At 44.5% G+C, this 17,072-nt stretch overlaps 1 protein-coding gene across 1 annotated transcript in view; it reads left to right on the top strand.

The window, feature by feature from the left end:
- The first annotated feature begins 10,361 nt into the window (after positions 1-10,361).
- MAN2A1 (mannosidase alpha class 2A member 1) overlaps positions 10,362-17,072 on the top strand; it is a 159,945-nt gene continuing 153,234 nt past the window's right edge. The window contains exon 1 of the mRNA XM_019624106.1: positions 10,362-10,994. Within this exon, the coding sequence (XP_019479651.1) occupies positions 10,860-10,994 (135 nt within the window). The 5' untranslated portion in view covers positions 10,362-10,859. The remainder of the gene's footprint in view (positions 10,995-17,072) is intronic.

Below are 17,072 nucleotides of genomic sequence, written 5' to 3'. Positions count from 1 at the left end.
TGAGCTGTTGTTCAGCATCTTAGCTGTAGAGGGCAGTGTCACTGGCCCTCATATGTGGGATCCGAACCGGGGCCCTCTGTTGTCCCAAGCCAGTTCTTACCCATCGCGCCACTCAGCCGGCCCTGCAGTAGCTTTTTGACTTCACCTGCTATTGGGTTGTCGGAAAAGTCATGATGTATTTTTTCTGTTTTTTGTTGCAAAAATGAATCATGACTTTTCCAAAATCCTCCTATCATAAGGCTATGTTATTGAAACCTGTGCTCTAGTAGCGCTCAGTGGTAATAGCTCCACTGATATGTCAACTCTGTTTTGTGCTGGGATCATTCACTCATTCTTGGAGGCTCAGTTGGTACCTCACTTCTTGAATCCTGACATGGATTTCTAGAAGCACCCTCTATCAAATAATTTCCTGCTTAAAACCCCTAGACTTGTTTCTATTTGTTTATACTGAATTCTGATGGTTACACATCCTAAATGTTATTTTGGAAAATCTATACACTGTAACACAAAGTATAAAATATCATAACTCTATAGGATAAGATAGCAAAAAAGAGGAGTTTTGAAGCCATGAAAAGCAAGCCATACCATTTAATAGCTACGTATCCTAAAGCAAGTTATTTAACCTCTCTGTGCCTAAGTTTCCTTATATATAAAATAGACACTTAATATACTAATCTTGCAGAGTTATGAGAATTAAATGAGGCAACACAAGTAAAGCATCTAGCATGGACTGGTCACTCACTACGTAGTGTTCGTTTCTTTCTATCACCATATTGTACTTCCTTTAGTGAGTGAGATGATTAGTAAGATAATTTCAGGGGAAAGTCTCTATAAAGGAGTTTTATTAAAAAAATGTGTGTATATATATGTATATATATGAATAATATGGATAATATATATTAATAAAAAGATTTAGTGCTGATTCACAAAGAGAAACAGCTTTAAATACAGCTCAAGAGCAAATAGGTTTCTAGTATGAACCAGAGCAACCCATTATGAGTATTATTATATCAGTTCACCCCACTTGGTGGCTCATGGCCCAGGTAGTTATTAATTCATTCAACAAATGTTTATTAAGCTTCAACATTACTTTCCTCATTAAGATATAGCGGGGAATCAAATGGTCTGTGATTTCCAGGAGCTTGCATTATATTGGGAAAGACAGACATAGAGTAAGTCAATAATTTCAAATGGTGAGAAGGACTATAAAGAAAAGGCACTCTTTAACTCTCTTTCCCTTACCTCCTCAGCAGTTTGTTACTCGATTCACTCTCTCAGCTTTCTTTCATGAGAGGAAAGTCACACGGAGGTGAAGAGTATGCCAACAATGTCAAGATTCTGTAAGGTAGGTGAGTCGTTTCAGGATCTGTGAAGGGTCTGGGGCCCTTTACTATTTCATGGATGCCAGCAGGAAACACGGATGTCTGGATCAGAGACAAAGGAGCATGTCAAAGCAGCATGCGGGTGATGTAGACACTAGTCTCCCATGTCCCCCAAATCCCATGGGGTTAAGGGGAAGAGTCCAGGTGGGTGCCACATACACAGTGCATTTCTGTCACAGCCAAGGAATACTGAACTTGTAGGGTTTACTGCTTTTGTAGTGTTTGTTAAGCAAGCTTGCTCTCTGTTTGGGAAAAGATATTACTTGGTTGTTCAAGGTTGCTCGCTGCAAATGCAATACTGAGAAATAACCCAAGTAATGAGTAGTCAGGGCCCTGCATTCTTGGCATACCCAAAAATAATGTCTAGAGATGATCATGGCCCTTGGCAGGCTGCTTTTCTCAACAAGTAGGAGAGAAAGTGATTGAACTCTCCATCCTTTATTGTTTTACCCAATTATAATTATAAAATTTTCTAAAGTTCTTAGAACTTTGTCCCTATCTTCTTCTAACTTTTCACCTTATATATGATGTATTTAGGCAATTGAGGAGCTCAAACAGACTTAGAGTAGCAGTTGACAAGGGAAGAGATAGATTTTTCCAGTTGTTACCAAATATAATCTGAGGCTCTTGTAGAGAGACAGATCTCATCACTAGAAGCATGGAGCTAGACCTCATGCCTTCCGGAAACCTCACCCTGGGCTCTTTTCCTGTTCAGGATTACAATGAGTGCTTATTTGAACAAACCTCCACTGCAAATACGGTAATGCCTTGGTTTGCGAGTATAATTCATTCTGCAAACTACTCATATTGCAAGACATTGCTCGTTTACCATGTTAAAATGTATTAGAAATGTTGGCTCATCTTGTGGAGCACTCACAAACCAAGTTACTCGCAATCCAAGGCCTCACTGTATGTTTATGTGGGTAGAGAAATGGACAGAGTATGATATGCTCCCAGCCCTGAGCACCCCTTGCACAGCCATTGCTATTGCTTCCTGGTAATAATAGAAAGAGTTCTTCCTTGTATCATCCTCACAGTTCACTTTCCTTGGTCTCTCAAGCCATAGATCAATGCCAGGAAGAGAAAACTGTAGACTTACTCCATGATAAATCAGTGCTGTCCAATTATCCATGTGGAATCCATTATCTGTTTCCCATAATAGCTATTTTAAATGTTCTCTAGCCTACTTACCCCTTTTTCGAACCCATCCTCCCCTTTCCCAGAGGAAATGGAAGCTATCTGGGAAATGTTTTCTTAACATGTCATTTGTTATGTCTTGTAAATCTATAGCAGTGCAAAAAAATAGCTATTACTATCCCAATGTGGCATGTTGGAAAATGGAGCTTTGGAGGTATTATGTAACTTTCCCAAAGTCACAAAAAGCTGTATGTCCTGGAGAAGGACTCAGAGTGAATCCTTACGATACGGGCCATGCCCTCAAGTAGCTTCTGCATGTGAGAAAATAAAACTTCTCTATAGTTTTCAGTGTTCCTATAAAAATCTCTAGCCCTCTAAGCCACAGAAACACATGCACAATAATGTTTGCTTTCACTTTTCCTAGATACATTTTCTGATGTCATAAGGATTAGATCTGGAGTTGTTTCCCTAATGACAGAGCTGATTGCTCTGCTCTCAAGGGAGAATGAAACTTCTCTTATCTTCCTTAAAGCAAATGGGTATGTTCGGGAATAGGCATCTAGGTTAGTTCTGAAGGTGCTGGCCAGACCGGACTATTATCTTCCTAGTTATTTAAATTTCACTGAGGAATGAAGCCCTGGAACTTGGGGGCATCTGGAGTAAGGATGAGGCCCTTTCAGGAGAGGAAGGGAATGGCTGCCTCCTTCACCTTTGTAAGCAGAGAAAAATCATTTTTCTTTGTCCTTTGTCTATAGTGTCCTAGGCCACTCATTAGAAAATTTCACATTGCCCCAGGGGTAAGGCCTGAGGAGATACAGTGATAGGGATTAATAGTTCTGGTGGAAAGAATTGCTCTGGCAAGGGAAAGGGAGAGGAGGGCATGCAGTTCTCATTTAAGGTAATTAAGAAATGTGCTGGGCCGGCCGAGTGGCACGATGGTTAAGAACTGGCTTGGGACGCCGGAGGGCCCCAGTTCGGATCCCACATATGAGGGCCAGTGACACTGCCCTCTACAGCTAAGATGCTGAACAACAGCTCAACCTGGAGCTGGACTGCCCTGAGTCGCCTGCGACTGCGTTAGGCTGCAGCCCCTGTGGCAGTGGGTTGCCATGGGCTACCATGGGTAGCCAGCAGCCAGCGTGAGTGGCCAGCAGCCGCAGTGAGCGGCCGTCCAGAAGCCGGCGACTGATGTGCCTCGCCCGGGAAGAGTGCAATGATGGTGCCAACTTGGGCCAGTGAAGCGACATCCTCCACAACTAGACTGAAGAACAAAATGACAGCAACTTGTCTGTTCCCATCCCCCAATTCCCCAGCGCTATTCCCATCCCCCCAATTCACAATAAAAATCTTTAAAAAAAAAACCAAAAAAAACGAAATGTACCGCTGATCCAGAACACCTTATGTGCTCATTTAGGATAAAATGAAGTCAAGGTGAATCTTGAAAACCCAACACTAGACAATTGAGGGGAGTCATAACACAAATACTTCCAGGCTATGAGATAAGTAGTTATAACAAACGCCTGGTAATATTTGAAGAGAGATAATAGTTGAGATTCATTGTGTAGAAAGAGCAGGAGTTTTCTGGTGGACAAGGCAACTGGAGCACATTCCAAGCATAAATAATTATACCAAGGGTCTGTTCAAGGTTTTGTAAAATTGGCCCTTTCTTCAAGGTATTGTACTTCCATATGTCACCAAAGCATCATATCCTATTAATTTGATAAGAATGACACTTTACTGCCATCTTACAGGAAATAGTTTTAATAATTATACAGATTGACAATGTCAGAAATAAGTATGGTTTTTATAGAGATATTCAAAGGTGTGGTCTGTACAGCCACGCACAGTGGCCCTGACTGCTTGGCTCATGAGGGAGAAAGGAAGTCACTCAGCATAACCAGAGTGAAGATTATATGTGAAAGAATGGTAGGGGACAAGGCTGGAGAGAATGGCAGAGGTCAGGACCTCACAGAATTAGGGTTCATACTTCCGCGATTCGAATCAAACCTGCAGGTGCTGGGGAACTACTGATGGATTTTAGGCAATGGCATGCGATTGACATTTGAAAAATGTCACAAACATGGAGGACTGGGAAAGTGGTAGCAATAGGACAAGGTTACTCAGGAGACCTGTTAGGAAATAGACCAGACGATAATGGGAGCTGGAAAGGATGGGGAGGAGGCTGACTCTTTCAGTCGCAGAGGGAAGGGAGGGGTCTTCTTCCTCTCCAGAGTGATTCTCTCTACCAGAGCTATTGATTCCCATCACTGTATCTTCTTCTCTGCGACCTTGATCTTTCACTTAACTCTTTCTTGTGTCTTCAGTTTCTCTCTCCACTTGCTCTATCCCTACAGCCTCGGATTGCCCTAATATGTCAAAGTCTTGCTGCTGCTCACCCCTATTTTTCGGCATGAGTAGTTTTCCAAGTTAGAATGGCTTTATTCACCCTTCAGATTAGGGCCATCCTGATTTTCACATAACAAGTGGTTGAGCAGCCCCTAAAAGCAGTGTGGTGGCTAACATAGCCACAAGGATCACTACTGAGTTGCTAGGTTAGCTTGTCACACTGCCAGAGATTCAACCAGTAAGATGACAACAGGCTCAACTGGATTCAGACAATGTATTACTTATGCAGCAAAAACAATACCAGCATGCTGTCACCTCCCCATATCTTTAGTCCTATAGGGTGACACTAACTGGAGAGGCCCAATGACAGAGACAGGAACGGTGGGTGGATCTGCTACTGAGAAGCCATCTAAACTATAGCCAAGCAGTTTCTAAACTTACACAAATGCTTATAGCTGTATTTGAAGGCAGGGTGGAGTAAGATGGCAAGTCCTATGCGCGACTGAAACAAGGGAGATAGATGAGAAATGGTTTATGGCAGTCTTCTACAAGGCTCCTCTTGGTAGTCCCTCACAAGGAGCATCTCTCCTTGGTCAAGGAGTCGCAGGACATTCCAACAAGACTGTAGTTAGACTTGTCTGTCTGGCCTAGTGAAAACATGTAGGGTCATGTAGTGGCAGAGCTGTCTTGTAGTGATTCTATCCTCTGACTTTTCATGTTTCAAGTAAGAATTGTTTTCAGGAGTTCAGGGAACACGTTAGATCACCTAATTAACTGTACTTATTATTGCAGGGGCTTGGACCACATCTTTTCTACTTGATTTAGGCCACATCAAATGGAAGTGACCATGACTATGACTCCTAGCAGGAAGATCAGGGCCACTTGAAGGATAAATTGCAAACAGACTCCCCATCCAAGAGCCATCCAGGGCGTCTCAGGTGCTGCTGAGATTGGCCTTAGTGAGCCATATTACTTTTACTTTAAGGTAGGAAATACATCGCTGCATCTTCCCTGATTTATTAATCCAAGTGCGGCAACAGGGGTTGCCATTTAAATATATTCTACATTCTCCGTGATGCAATCCCAATAGATCCTTCTGACCCTCCACTGTGGACTCAATAGCAGGGAGATGAAGAGGAAGGTGACTGAGAGACGAAAAAAAATAAAAAATAAAATAAATAAATAAATAAATAAATAAATATATTCTACATTGACTGGCCAGTAAGAAGCCTGGGGCAAGTGATTGTCTATAACTACCCACATTACAGAGTTTAGATGGTTTATGTTTGTCAGGCAACTATAGGCCTGATGTCCACAGGAGCAGTACCCTACTGGGGGCATAAACTAAATTAGGAGTGTATCATTTATTACAACAAGGGTGAGTGAATTTTGTGTCCCTTACTTGGAGATAAATAATTTCTGCAAAGTAGGGTGGAGTGCTTTGGAAGAAACAATCTGTTTATCAGAGCCAATCAGCCTAGCCCTCCTAGTACAGACTGCCCACGGTGAACTGCATTCTGCTAATAGACTTGTGGTGACTTCAACAACAGCCTTTTGCTGACATGTGGGTCAAGGTTTGATTCTTTAGTGTTCAAAGGAACAGCTGTTAAGTTTTTGCTGATAGGGTCAAGAGGAAGTGATAGATGTAGCAATCAGTTAAATTCAGAGCAGTAGCTATGGTCTCTAGGGAAAGCATACAAGAAATTTTTCTTTTTTTTTTTCTTCAATAGTAGATAGAGATCACAAGGGACTGACAATAATGTTAGGCTAGGGGGGGCCATATTAATGTCTGTCATCATGGGTAGAGTTCATCCACCTGAAAGGTCAACAACCCTTAGTTTAAGATCTAAGGACTAAAGATCTAAGACCTGAGATCTAGGTTATAAGTTAAGAAGGAATATTCAGTTACCAAAGCATTCTGACATGACAGACCAGGCCAAGTGTCCTAGAGCTAAGAGCCAAGAGAAGTAAATGATTCTTCCCCCAACTCCTGACTTCCCAGGGTTTAGGGTGTTCCTTTCCTACCATCTGCATTGTTGCTGTCCTTTTATAGCCACATGATTGTTATGACCAGTCTTTGCAGCCATCACTTTATTCTTTTTTCCCATCCTCATCCTTTCTAACCCACACCATTTGCTTGGATTCATCTCTCAGTGGCTTTTTCCTTGTAGCATTTGTGCCATCCTTGCACTTATTCCACCCGAGGTGTGGGCCTTGCCAGGACCATGTTAGAGCTGTCACCTCACACTCATGATTATTATCTCCTGCCCTCTAGCTCAAATATATCTTACTAAGGCATCTAACATACTTGCTACTTCCTGCTCATCAGATTCAATCAGCATGTTCTCATTATGAACAACCCAAATGAACCGGTGTAGTGTTTTGTGGAATGTCAAGAGAATCAACATCTGTGTGGACTATATTAAGGAGAACTGGTATACCACTGAAGAAATACCATGAATGTATACTGTTAACCCCATAAAGTAAAAACCAACTGCTTCTGGTGGTTCTTATAAATAAGTACACAAAAGATGGCATTAGCTAAGTAGTAACTGTGTACCAAGTGCCAGGTGCTGTGTTGATTTGTTCCAGGAAAAATACCGAATCTGAAACAGCAGCCACAATTGGAATTACCTCCTGATTAAGTCTATAACAGTCCACAGTCATTCTCCAAGATCCATGTGACTTCTGTAGTGGCCAACCTGGTGAGTTAAATGGGAATATGATAGGTATCACCACCCCTACTTCTTTTATGGTGGCATTAATTGCTTCTGGTTTACTATCCTGGAAGAGAGTATAAGTTCGAGGCGCTTCCATGTACTTCTTCATACTGTAATGGCCCTCACCCCATGGGTAAGAAAACCAATGTGGGGGTATTGTCAGTTCTAGAACTGAGAAAATAACCACAGAGTGAGTATGTGGATCAACTGAACTAATAGAACCAACTGTGAGTTGGACATGAGCAAAGACTTCCCCTATCTACTGACCATGACAAACTCCAGCATTGGTTGGAGGGTCATTGTGGTGTTTTGTGTCCCCAGGCATTAGAATCAATTCAGTGTCAGTGTCTAGAAAACTTCAAAATATCTGCATATTGCCTTGTCTCCAATGCACCATTGCTCTAGTAAGTGGCCACACATCTCTTTGGGGAAGACTTGGGGAATATTTACAATGTTTACAGTGGCAGTGGTATAGGTCTTTCCTAAAGGGGCCCCAGATCCTCCTTCAATGAAGGGGTTCAGAATCTGTGAATTGATTTAGGTCTGAAACCTGAGTGAGAGGCTGTGATTGTTCACTGTGGTGACTCAAGTCAGATTTTAGCTGACTTAGGGCTTTTCTTGTTATAAATATTAAGCAGTACTCTATTAGTATTAGGCTGCCTATCTATTTTGTTTCTAGGCCATCTATGTGGGCCAAGGCAGCCTGATTGCCTGTACGCACCTGCTGCCCTTAAAGGCAGATGTACCCACATTATCTTAGGTAGTTAAATGCTGCTTGGACTCTGCTATTCTGGATCCTGTCATTGAAATCAAGGAGGACATCTCAATAGTGGCATCCTCTATAGTCATGCATGGCCTACAGAAGAGAACATCCAGAGATTTTTCAAAGACGTATGTCTTCCTCTCACTAATGGACTTCTTACTTCTTCAGTGGAGCAAGTGTCTTCAAGGCCTTTAGTATGGAACATAGTTAAGAGATGGGTATTTAGGTCGCATAGGATAATTCCAGTATAACATTTCCCTAAACCTTTGGCTTCTCTGTTCCACATTATATCAGGGAAGCTCTGGCATCTCAACCTCACAAATTGTAGGCCACCCCTAAGTCCAAGTTTCCATCAATCAACCAAATAAGCTAGGGACTATAGGTATAACTTAATAAAAGAGTGTTTAATTAAAAAATATTAACTACAGCAGGGGATTAGAGTAATGAGGGATTCACTAGTGAGAAAAGAACCCTAGAGAATACAGAAATACCAGCTATAAGGGACTATCTTTAAACTAACCCTATGGCTGAGAGGTAGAGTTCCCAAAGAAGAGCTCCCCCAGCCCGTTCCAGGACTAATATCCATTCTTTATTGGCGAGGAAACAGCCAGGCTCACTGAGTGGCAGATAAGTCACTGTGGTGTCACACCTGTAGAGCTTGTCGAAAATCTGCCCTCTGGAACTTGCTTCATCGCTTGTCTCTAGCATGCCTGGAAAGCTTTCATGGGGTAGTGTCTCACTTTGGGCCCTCCACTACAAAACCACTAGAGTTGGGGACATGGGAGGAAACGGCTGCCCCCCAAGCACTATAGGGGATTGGCACTAGAGAAAGCCAGGTATGCTGCAAGAGCTCGCTTAACAACACAACAAAACTGGGAAGAAAGCCCTTTTTTCCTTTGTAACGTTTCTTCAGTGCCCTCTACTGACAAAGCGTCTGCCCCTGCTGGGGAAGGAAAACTTACTTGAAAAGGCCCAGATCCATTTTCACAGCGCAGTCAAAAAAGGGTGAATTTGGCATTGAGAGGCAGTAAATCAATAACCAGCACATGAATCACTTCTCAGGCTTCCCTCATAGATTTGGTAGCCAGATGTCTACACCTGACTGGAGGGTCCTTTGGCAGGCTCCTTTCCCTCAGGTTTCACCAGGAAGTCACCAAAAGCAACGGAGGAAAGGATGAGTCTGAATACAGAATTCGCAACCCCCTTCTCCTCTTTCTTTTCCTAAAGCTCCTCACAGAGTTCCCGTCTTCAGGCACGCGAGGCCGGGATCCTCAAGGACAAGAAACCTGGATAGCTAAAGGGGAGTGGGTAGAAAGCTGAGCCCCTGTGGAACGTGGGCTGCGGGCTGCTTCCCGGGTCACAAAAGCCACCTGGGGTCTTCCCACAGCCGGGCGCAGGGAGGCGGGCGCTGGGCGGGCCGGGCAGGCGGCGCGCTGTGATTGGGCACCGGGGGCCCGCCCCCTCATCCCGACGCGTCGGGAAGGGGAGGGGCCAGCTGGCTGCTCCACTCGGGGGCTGCGGGCGCTTATTGACCCGGCGGCCGCAGCGCCGCTGCTCTCTCCCCTTGCTAGTGGCGGGCGGTTAGGAGCGCCGAGTGGCGCTGGAGAACCGGCGCTTCCTTTCGCCGCTGCCTCCGCCATCTCCCTGTTTGCGGGGCGGGAAGGAGGGAGGGGACTTGCGGCTGCAGCTGGAGCGGGCTTCTCTCCGGGGACGGTCCTCTCCTTGCTTTCCTTTTCCTCCTCCGCGCGTCGTTGCCGCCTGCCCCCTGCGCCCTCCCTGCGCAGCCCGGGTCCGGGAGGGGAGAAAAAGGGGGCAGCGGGGGGCGGGAGAGGCCGGAGGGTGGACGCGCGTTCGGAGGCAACTCCTACCCGATCCGTGCATCCCCGCGCCCCGGGTGCTTGCCGGCCCGGCCTCGGCGGCTGCGGCGGCGGCGGCAGCAGGAAGGGACTTAGAAGGGGCGGGGGCTGCGCGGCGGGGGCGGGACCGGCCGTCCCGGCGCTAAGTTGTGGGGCCCGGCTCCTCCCGAACGGATTCTTTTCCCCTCGGCTCCTGGGACCCAGCTCCGCGCCGCCGGTCCCTGAGCCACTGAACCCCCCACCTCCTGGGTGAGGAGGACACGCTTGCCCTTGTCGAGAAAACTTTTCCTGCGGACTCGGTCGAGGCGGTGGTGGCAGGAAGTCCGGGCAGCAACCTCTCCGCCAGCCTCGCTCGCCCTGCCGGGTGCCGGCGCTAAGCTCGAGATCAAGTTTTCGGGGCCCCTTCCGGGCTGCAGGCGGGTCTCGCCTTAAGAGGGGCGCCCGGCCCCGGGGAGGACGGCAGGCCAGGGCGAAGGCCGAGGGCGCGTGCTGGCTTCGGAGACAAGGTGTGGAGCGCGGCCGGGACCTTCAACCGCAGCGATAAGCGCGGAGAACACGAGCTTGGGCGCGGAGAGCCTCTGGCGGCGGCTTCCAGGAGTCCACTGTCCTCCTCCGGGTGAAGACAGTGTCCTGGACCCAAGTCTATCGAGGAAAAATGAAGTTAAGCCGCCAGTTCACCGTATTCGGCAGTGCGATCTTCTGTGTTGTGATCTTCTCGCTCTACCTGATGCTAGACCGGGGTCACTTAGACTACCCCAAGAGCCCGCGCCGCGAGGGCTCCTTTCCCCAGGTAAGCACCGGGGGCGCGGAGCTCCGAGAGGGTAGGCGTGGGGGTCCGTACTTACCCGCTGCTCCTCGACCTCTCTCCGGCGGAGGCTTTGCGCCAGGGCTGGGCGAATCCGAATTGGCGGAGGATCCGAGCCTCCTCCAGCCGGGCTTTGCAGCGTTGGGACGGCGGTGACCGCGACCCCGGAGCCTCGTCCTCCCGGGCGCGCAGAGTTAACAAAGTGCCGGGCAGCATGCTTGGCGGGATCGCGCTCAGGTGAAGTGGCCATGATCGTGCGCTCGCACCTGGGCGTGTTAGGGTGGCCTCGGGCACCTGCTGGCCGGGAACCGGCGCGGCGTGAGGCGCTCGCCGGCCTGCACAGCGCCTGTTTGCCGTTTTTGGATAGCCCCTCAGCCCACACAGGGTTAAGCTGCACAGACCCCCTGCACGCGCCCACTCGTGGAAATGAATCACACAGACCCCATTTGGGCAGTGTTTTTACTCCACCGTCTCTTAAGAAATAAACAAAAGTTTATTTCGTGTTGCAGACCTCTTAGAAGTGAATCTGTAGGGTTGATTTTAGTGTCGTCATTCTTCAGCTGTTACATCGGGTTTGTTAGGGGAAGCGAGTGTCATACTCCAGCTGGAAGCTGTGGGGCGCTCAGCCCTGTACCCAGTGGTCGAATTGTCAAACGAGTTAGGAAAACGACCCATCTTCAGTCTTTTATTTAAAGTTAGTAAAAATAAGCAAACGGAGACAGTCGGTTCTGTTTGGAAGGACACAGCGCCGCGTGTGTTTCAGTTTCTAGTTGTTTGCCAATGTCCAGCACACTTAAGAAATTTTAGTGGAACTGGGTATTGTGTAATATCCCCTGTAATGAATGAACCTGAAGAGCTCAAAACCCTGACAAGCTGATTTGACAACCACTTGACTCGGGGATAGAGAAACGTAGGACGTGAACAAGTTGACGTTTTAAATTTGTCTTTGTGACAATTTAAATGACGAAAGAGCATCCTTGCCGTTTGTTCTGATATTCTAGGGCAAAAGGCTTGAATTTATTTGAAATTAAACTACTAACTTTGCCAGGGCTATTATGAAAGTGTGAAAAGACCCATCAATACAGAACACTCAATATTTTACGGGTGAAAGGTGTTGACAACCTTGTTGTAAACAAATGTATCAAAATTTGTAAAAGCTTCTGCCTCTCCTAAGTAGCCTATAGGCTAAATATAGTGAGATAAGCACTTTGAGATAGCTTTAAATCTTGAGTTTAGAGTTTGTCCAAGTGCTTGTTGATGAGATCGAATAAAAGTTTTAAAAAGGGTAAAACCCTGTGAAGCAAAACCAAAAAGAGGCGTTCTAAGCCTTGTTTAATAATTTTGGGGCCAAACTTACTGTGTGATCCCCTCCTGCAACCCTACTTCCAGAATTTTCTCCCGTATAGGAAAAATCATAAAAACTGATACATTTACTTAAACTGTTATCTTGAATACTGTCCTTTGGCTTTGATAAGCACTTGGAAATGATTTATGCAAACATCTGGGGCCAGGGTTCTCTGGCAACCTTGACATTTTACTGCTTCTAAAGAAGTGAGTGACTCATTCACTTGCTGGGAAATCTTAGGCAAAGTTAATTCCAGTATTTTAATATCCAGCCCTAGTCCTTGTCAAGGGACTGGAGTTCTGCATAGAACGGAAAGCATTTGGTGGATGCTGGAAGAGAAGGCCCTGTGTGTTTTCTGTTTTGTGTGCAAGAGGAGAGGTAGGTGGAGCTTTTTATACTTAAGGATGCCTTTGTCAGATTTTCAGCATTGGATTTTCGGTGCAGGAAGAAGGCACCGTTTGCTGATTTAGTTTTGGAGAGCCACTGAATCTGCAAGCAGGTGGACAGGCAGAATGTGCTGAAAGCCCAGCTTGTGCCTGACATCAGCCAATGTGTCTTCCACCATACACTCGATTCCCACAGCCACCGCCCCAGTAGGTGAGGAAACTGAGGCACAGAGAGATGAACTTGCCCAAAGTCACAGAGCTAAAAGCTGAGATTTGAACAGGCGGCTTTTGGCGCCGAGGCGCTCAGCTGTGAGCTGTATTGCCACTTAGTGAACCTTTGCCTACGGTTAGGCCCCAGCCTGCTGTGGAAAAGATCTGATGGGGAAGCTAGAACATGTTGCTCTGTTACTCCTTAGCTTATGACTTTTTTTTTTTAAGGAACTTTTATTATAAAGCCCAAATGAATATGCTCCTTTTTCTGAAACATTTAACACTTGAAATTTATACCTCTCCCAGAATGTCTTCTAGCTCACTGAAGAGCTAAACATTATAATGAAAACCGTGATGTAGCACAGCATCCAGCATTTGAGTTGATTTTTTTTTCACTACTTCTCTCATGTAAACCTTAATTTGATGAGAACACCAAACATAGCAAAACTTAATTGCAATGTATTATGTTTCTTTGTTGAGTTTGGGTACTGAATTCCTTAGTTTTATTAGAACCAAGCTGGTCAGTCATTATATATATATATATCATTTTTGGTGTCTAGTAGAATGATTTATCTAGAAAAGGATTGATTTCCTCTGACTTGTCCATTTTAGCTTCTTTTAGTTAATATAGACCCTTCAGGAAGGTATATGGTCCATCTTGTAAGTAAGCAACATATGTTTTAAAACTATCCTAGATTGAGAGCAATCTATTTGCTGTTATTTTGGCTTTCATTCTTTCCTTCCTTCTACAGCTCTGTTTTCCAGCACTTGGCCAGACTCGGGGGTGGAAGTGGGCCCAACTCGGGGTGCTCCGGTTTCTCCCACACTGGAACAGCTGCCTGCATCTGAGATAGTCTTTGGAAGGCTAATTTACCCTGTGCTTCTGGAACGAATTCCTTTGAGTCCTGGAGGCAACAGGTGGCCTTGTCTGTTTTAGCTTATGTATATATTTCAGTGTTAATAAATCTCAGTTAGAAAAGTTAATAAAAATTCCACTCCGAATGAGAAGCTGGCCAGGACCTAATGCCCTGAAGATACTTTGAGGTAATGTAAGAATTCCAGCAGATAGAAAGGAGAAACATTGTTGAAGTCTTCCTGAAATTCTGGATCACTTCATACAAGCAGATTACACAAGTTGCTTACTATCAGCGGTGTGCCTAATATGATGTCTTCTGTTTGTATCTGGAGAATTAATGAGCCAGGTTTTGTGTAACAAATGATTGCTCTTTAAATAACTAGTATAGCATATGACCATAGGGATTAATATTAATCCCTATTAATATTGATAGGGGTTTTAATATTTATTAAATTAATTATTTTAATTAATATTTATTAATATAAATTGGGGCTGATGGAAAATGTGAAAGTGAGGTTCAGACTTTATTATTGTGCCCAGGTAACATTTATCAAGCGAGAAGGTGAGACTGTCTTGATATAAGTATTGCTCGAAAGACATTGGATGGTGGGGACTATTATGCCTTTTTTTTTTAACTTTTAATGTGAAAATATAATACACATACAGAAATATGCTGAAACGCTTTCCATCTCTAGTACTTTTTCAAGGGTCCAACGTAGTTGATGTTTAATAAAAGTTTATCTCAATCCCCCAATTGTTTTATTTTGCTTCCAGAAATCTGTGAATCTTAATGATATATGGAAAAATATGGTCTTCCCCGCTTCTCCACACTCCAGGGCACTCTATAAACCATAGCACTTGTTGCTGGAGTTTGTGCAGGTGTGTAGATGGGAGCTTGCTTCATTTCTTGGGTATAACGTTTGAGATCTGTGACTTTTGGGAAGTGATAGAACTCTGACAGTGGTGGCAACCAGGTGTGCCGGAGGAATGCAAGAACATGAAAGCCTCTGAAGGCTTCCTCCACCTCCTCCTGAGTCCAGCCATCCTACAGGACGCCTGCCCAGCATGTTTCTGCTAAAACCCAAGCCTACTTCCTAAACACCAACTGGGACAGACACCCGTGCCTGCATCTGGTCTGAAGGCTTATGTTTATTATTTTAAAAATTGAATGTGTTGCTCCCAGAGTAGCACTGCTCTCAGGGCCTAAACACATACATTTGTTTGGGAGATGTTGCAACCCTGTTTATCTGCAGGGGATTTTTTTCCTTGTTACTCATTAATTAGCATTAAAGGATATCTGGGCAGTGGGCATTGACTAAAATTACCACTCTTATTTGTTGTTTTTACTTTGAGTCAGCTGTTGCTTTTTGTGATAGCTGTTAAAACTCTGGCCTTTTTGGCAGACTCGTGTTAAGTGCTGAGATTTTCCTAGAAGGAGTAGTTTGGTTGCTGCCGCTGATCCCTTGCTTAATTATTCGTTTTTTTTTTGTTTTTTTTTGAGTCCAACAGTCATAGTTTTCCCTTGTTGTTTCCTTACTTCCATATAGATCTTTAAGAAAATGGGAGGCTATTCAATAAGTGGGGGGGTATGATTTCTGGCTGCTGGATTGTAAGTCATTGTGCTTTGGCTTCTTCTGTGTCGGTGGTCAGGCTCCTGGCAGCATGGGCTTTGACAGTTTATGGAGAACGAAGGAGGGGAGGAGGAACTTGTAAAGAGTGAATTGTGCTTCTTTTCAACGCTGAGATTTGTAGGTTGATCAGGAGAGGAAGTAGACCATTTTAGCTAAAAAAGGGTTTCTCTTTCACTTACAGATTGCAAGCCATGCTGCTGATGTTAAGGTTGAAACCACGCTGAGGTTCAACCAGGTGTGAGGGTTGATTGTACTGAAATGCAATTCAGACCTGGTGCTTGAGTATTGTGACGTTTGCCTTGTGATGGGGAGGAAGTCAATCATTTGGCTTGAAAGAACTCAGTCTCTTGAGGTTATAACATAGCTTTTCTGTGAGATGGTATATTTAAGGTGATGTTCTTTGTACTTTTATGCAGACAAGTATATAATGTATAAGAGATATCCAGTAAATAGTTTATGTTAAATTTGTAAAGCTAACGGAAATGCTATCTAAAGAAAAGATCAACTTTGAAGCACTTTAGTTTAAAACTACTTACTCTACCTTTGGCTACCTCACAGCATCATTGCTATTGACATCTTGGGCTAGATAATCATTTGGTGTGGGGTGCTGTCCTATGCCTTTTAGGGTGTTTCATAGCATCCCTGGTGTCTACTTGGAATATGCCAGAAACACTTTTTTTCCCTCCCTGCTCCTAGGTGTAGCAACCAAAAGGGTCTCCAGACATTGCTGAATGTCCTTTGGGGGCAAAATCAACCCTGTTGAAAACCAGTTTTGGCTGCAGTCTAGCCAAAGGCCTGTGTTTTATACCCACTGTGCATTTTGCCTGTTAGGAAGGGGTGGTCCAAAGGCTTAATTCTAATATGCAAAAGGATAACTAGCCTTTTTGGATGATTGACATGTATCCTTTCTCTGGATGCCTAAAAGTCACTTACATTTTTAGGATTCTAAATTGCCATATGTTACAGAAAATACAAGGGTAGATTATGTTCATATGCAGGTTAAAGAAAAAATGGAAGAGTATCATACTGAAATTTAATTTTTTAAGATTGGATGTACTTCTTATTCTGAGAACAGCATTATGGTCAGATGATAGCAAGTAGATCATCTTTTACTTTCTGGGAGCTGAATTAGAGGCTGGCAGTAGCCCTGATCTATTCCCTTTGCCTTTTAGCACAGGAAGATAAGATGCATTGATTAATAACAAGGTAGCATGGAAGTCATATGCTAAAATAATTTCAGATGTCTGAAAATTTCCCAGGCAAGCTATTTCCTTTCTTCAAGGTATCACTTCGTTTTATTTCTGTTAATGCTGTGATTATGGTTACCGCATTTTGTATCCCTTCTTGAGATCAGAAAAAGCAGGGAAAGAAACTGGAACATAAAGTGCACGGAGACTTCCCTCCTGTCCATTTCATTTTGTTCTAAATAGTCTTTTATAAGCAAGGGGGATGGAGGTAGGGGAAGGAAAAGAATGAAGTTCTTGACAAATACCCTCCTTCCTTCCGTTTTGTCCTCCAGGCCTCTGGTCATGAATTCTGCCTAAGTCAGCTAACTGTGCCAAATCCGGGCCTGCCACCTGTTTTTGTAGGGCCCCAAGATAAGGATGGTTTTTATGTTTTAAAATGGTTAAGTAT

This window comes from Hipposideros armiger, unplaced genomic scaffold (genome assembly GCF_001890085.2).
Source record: "Hipposideros armiger isolate ML-2016 unplaced genomic scaffold, ASM189008v1 scaffold_579, whole genome shotgun sequence".
NCBI lineage: Eukaryota > Metazoa > Chordata > Mammalia > Chiroptera > Hipposideridae > Hipposideros > Hipposideros armiger.
This window is presented reverse-complemented; position numbering and strand designations above follow the sequence as displayed.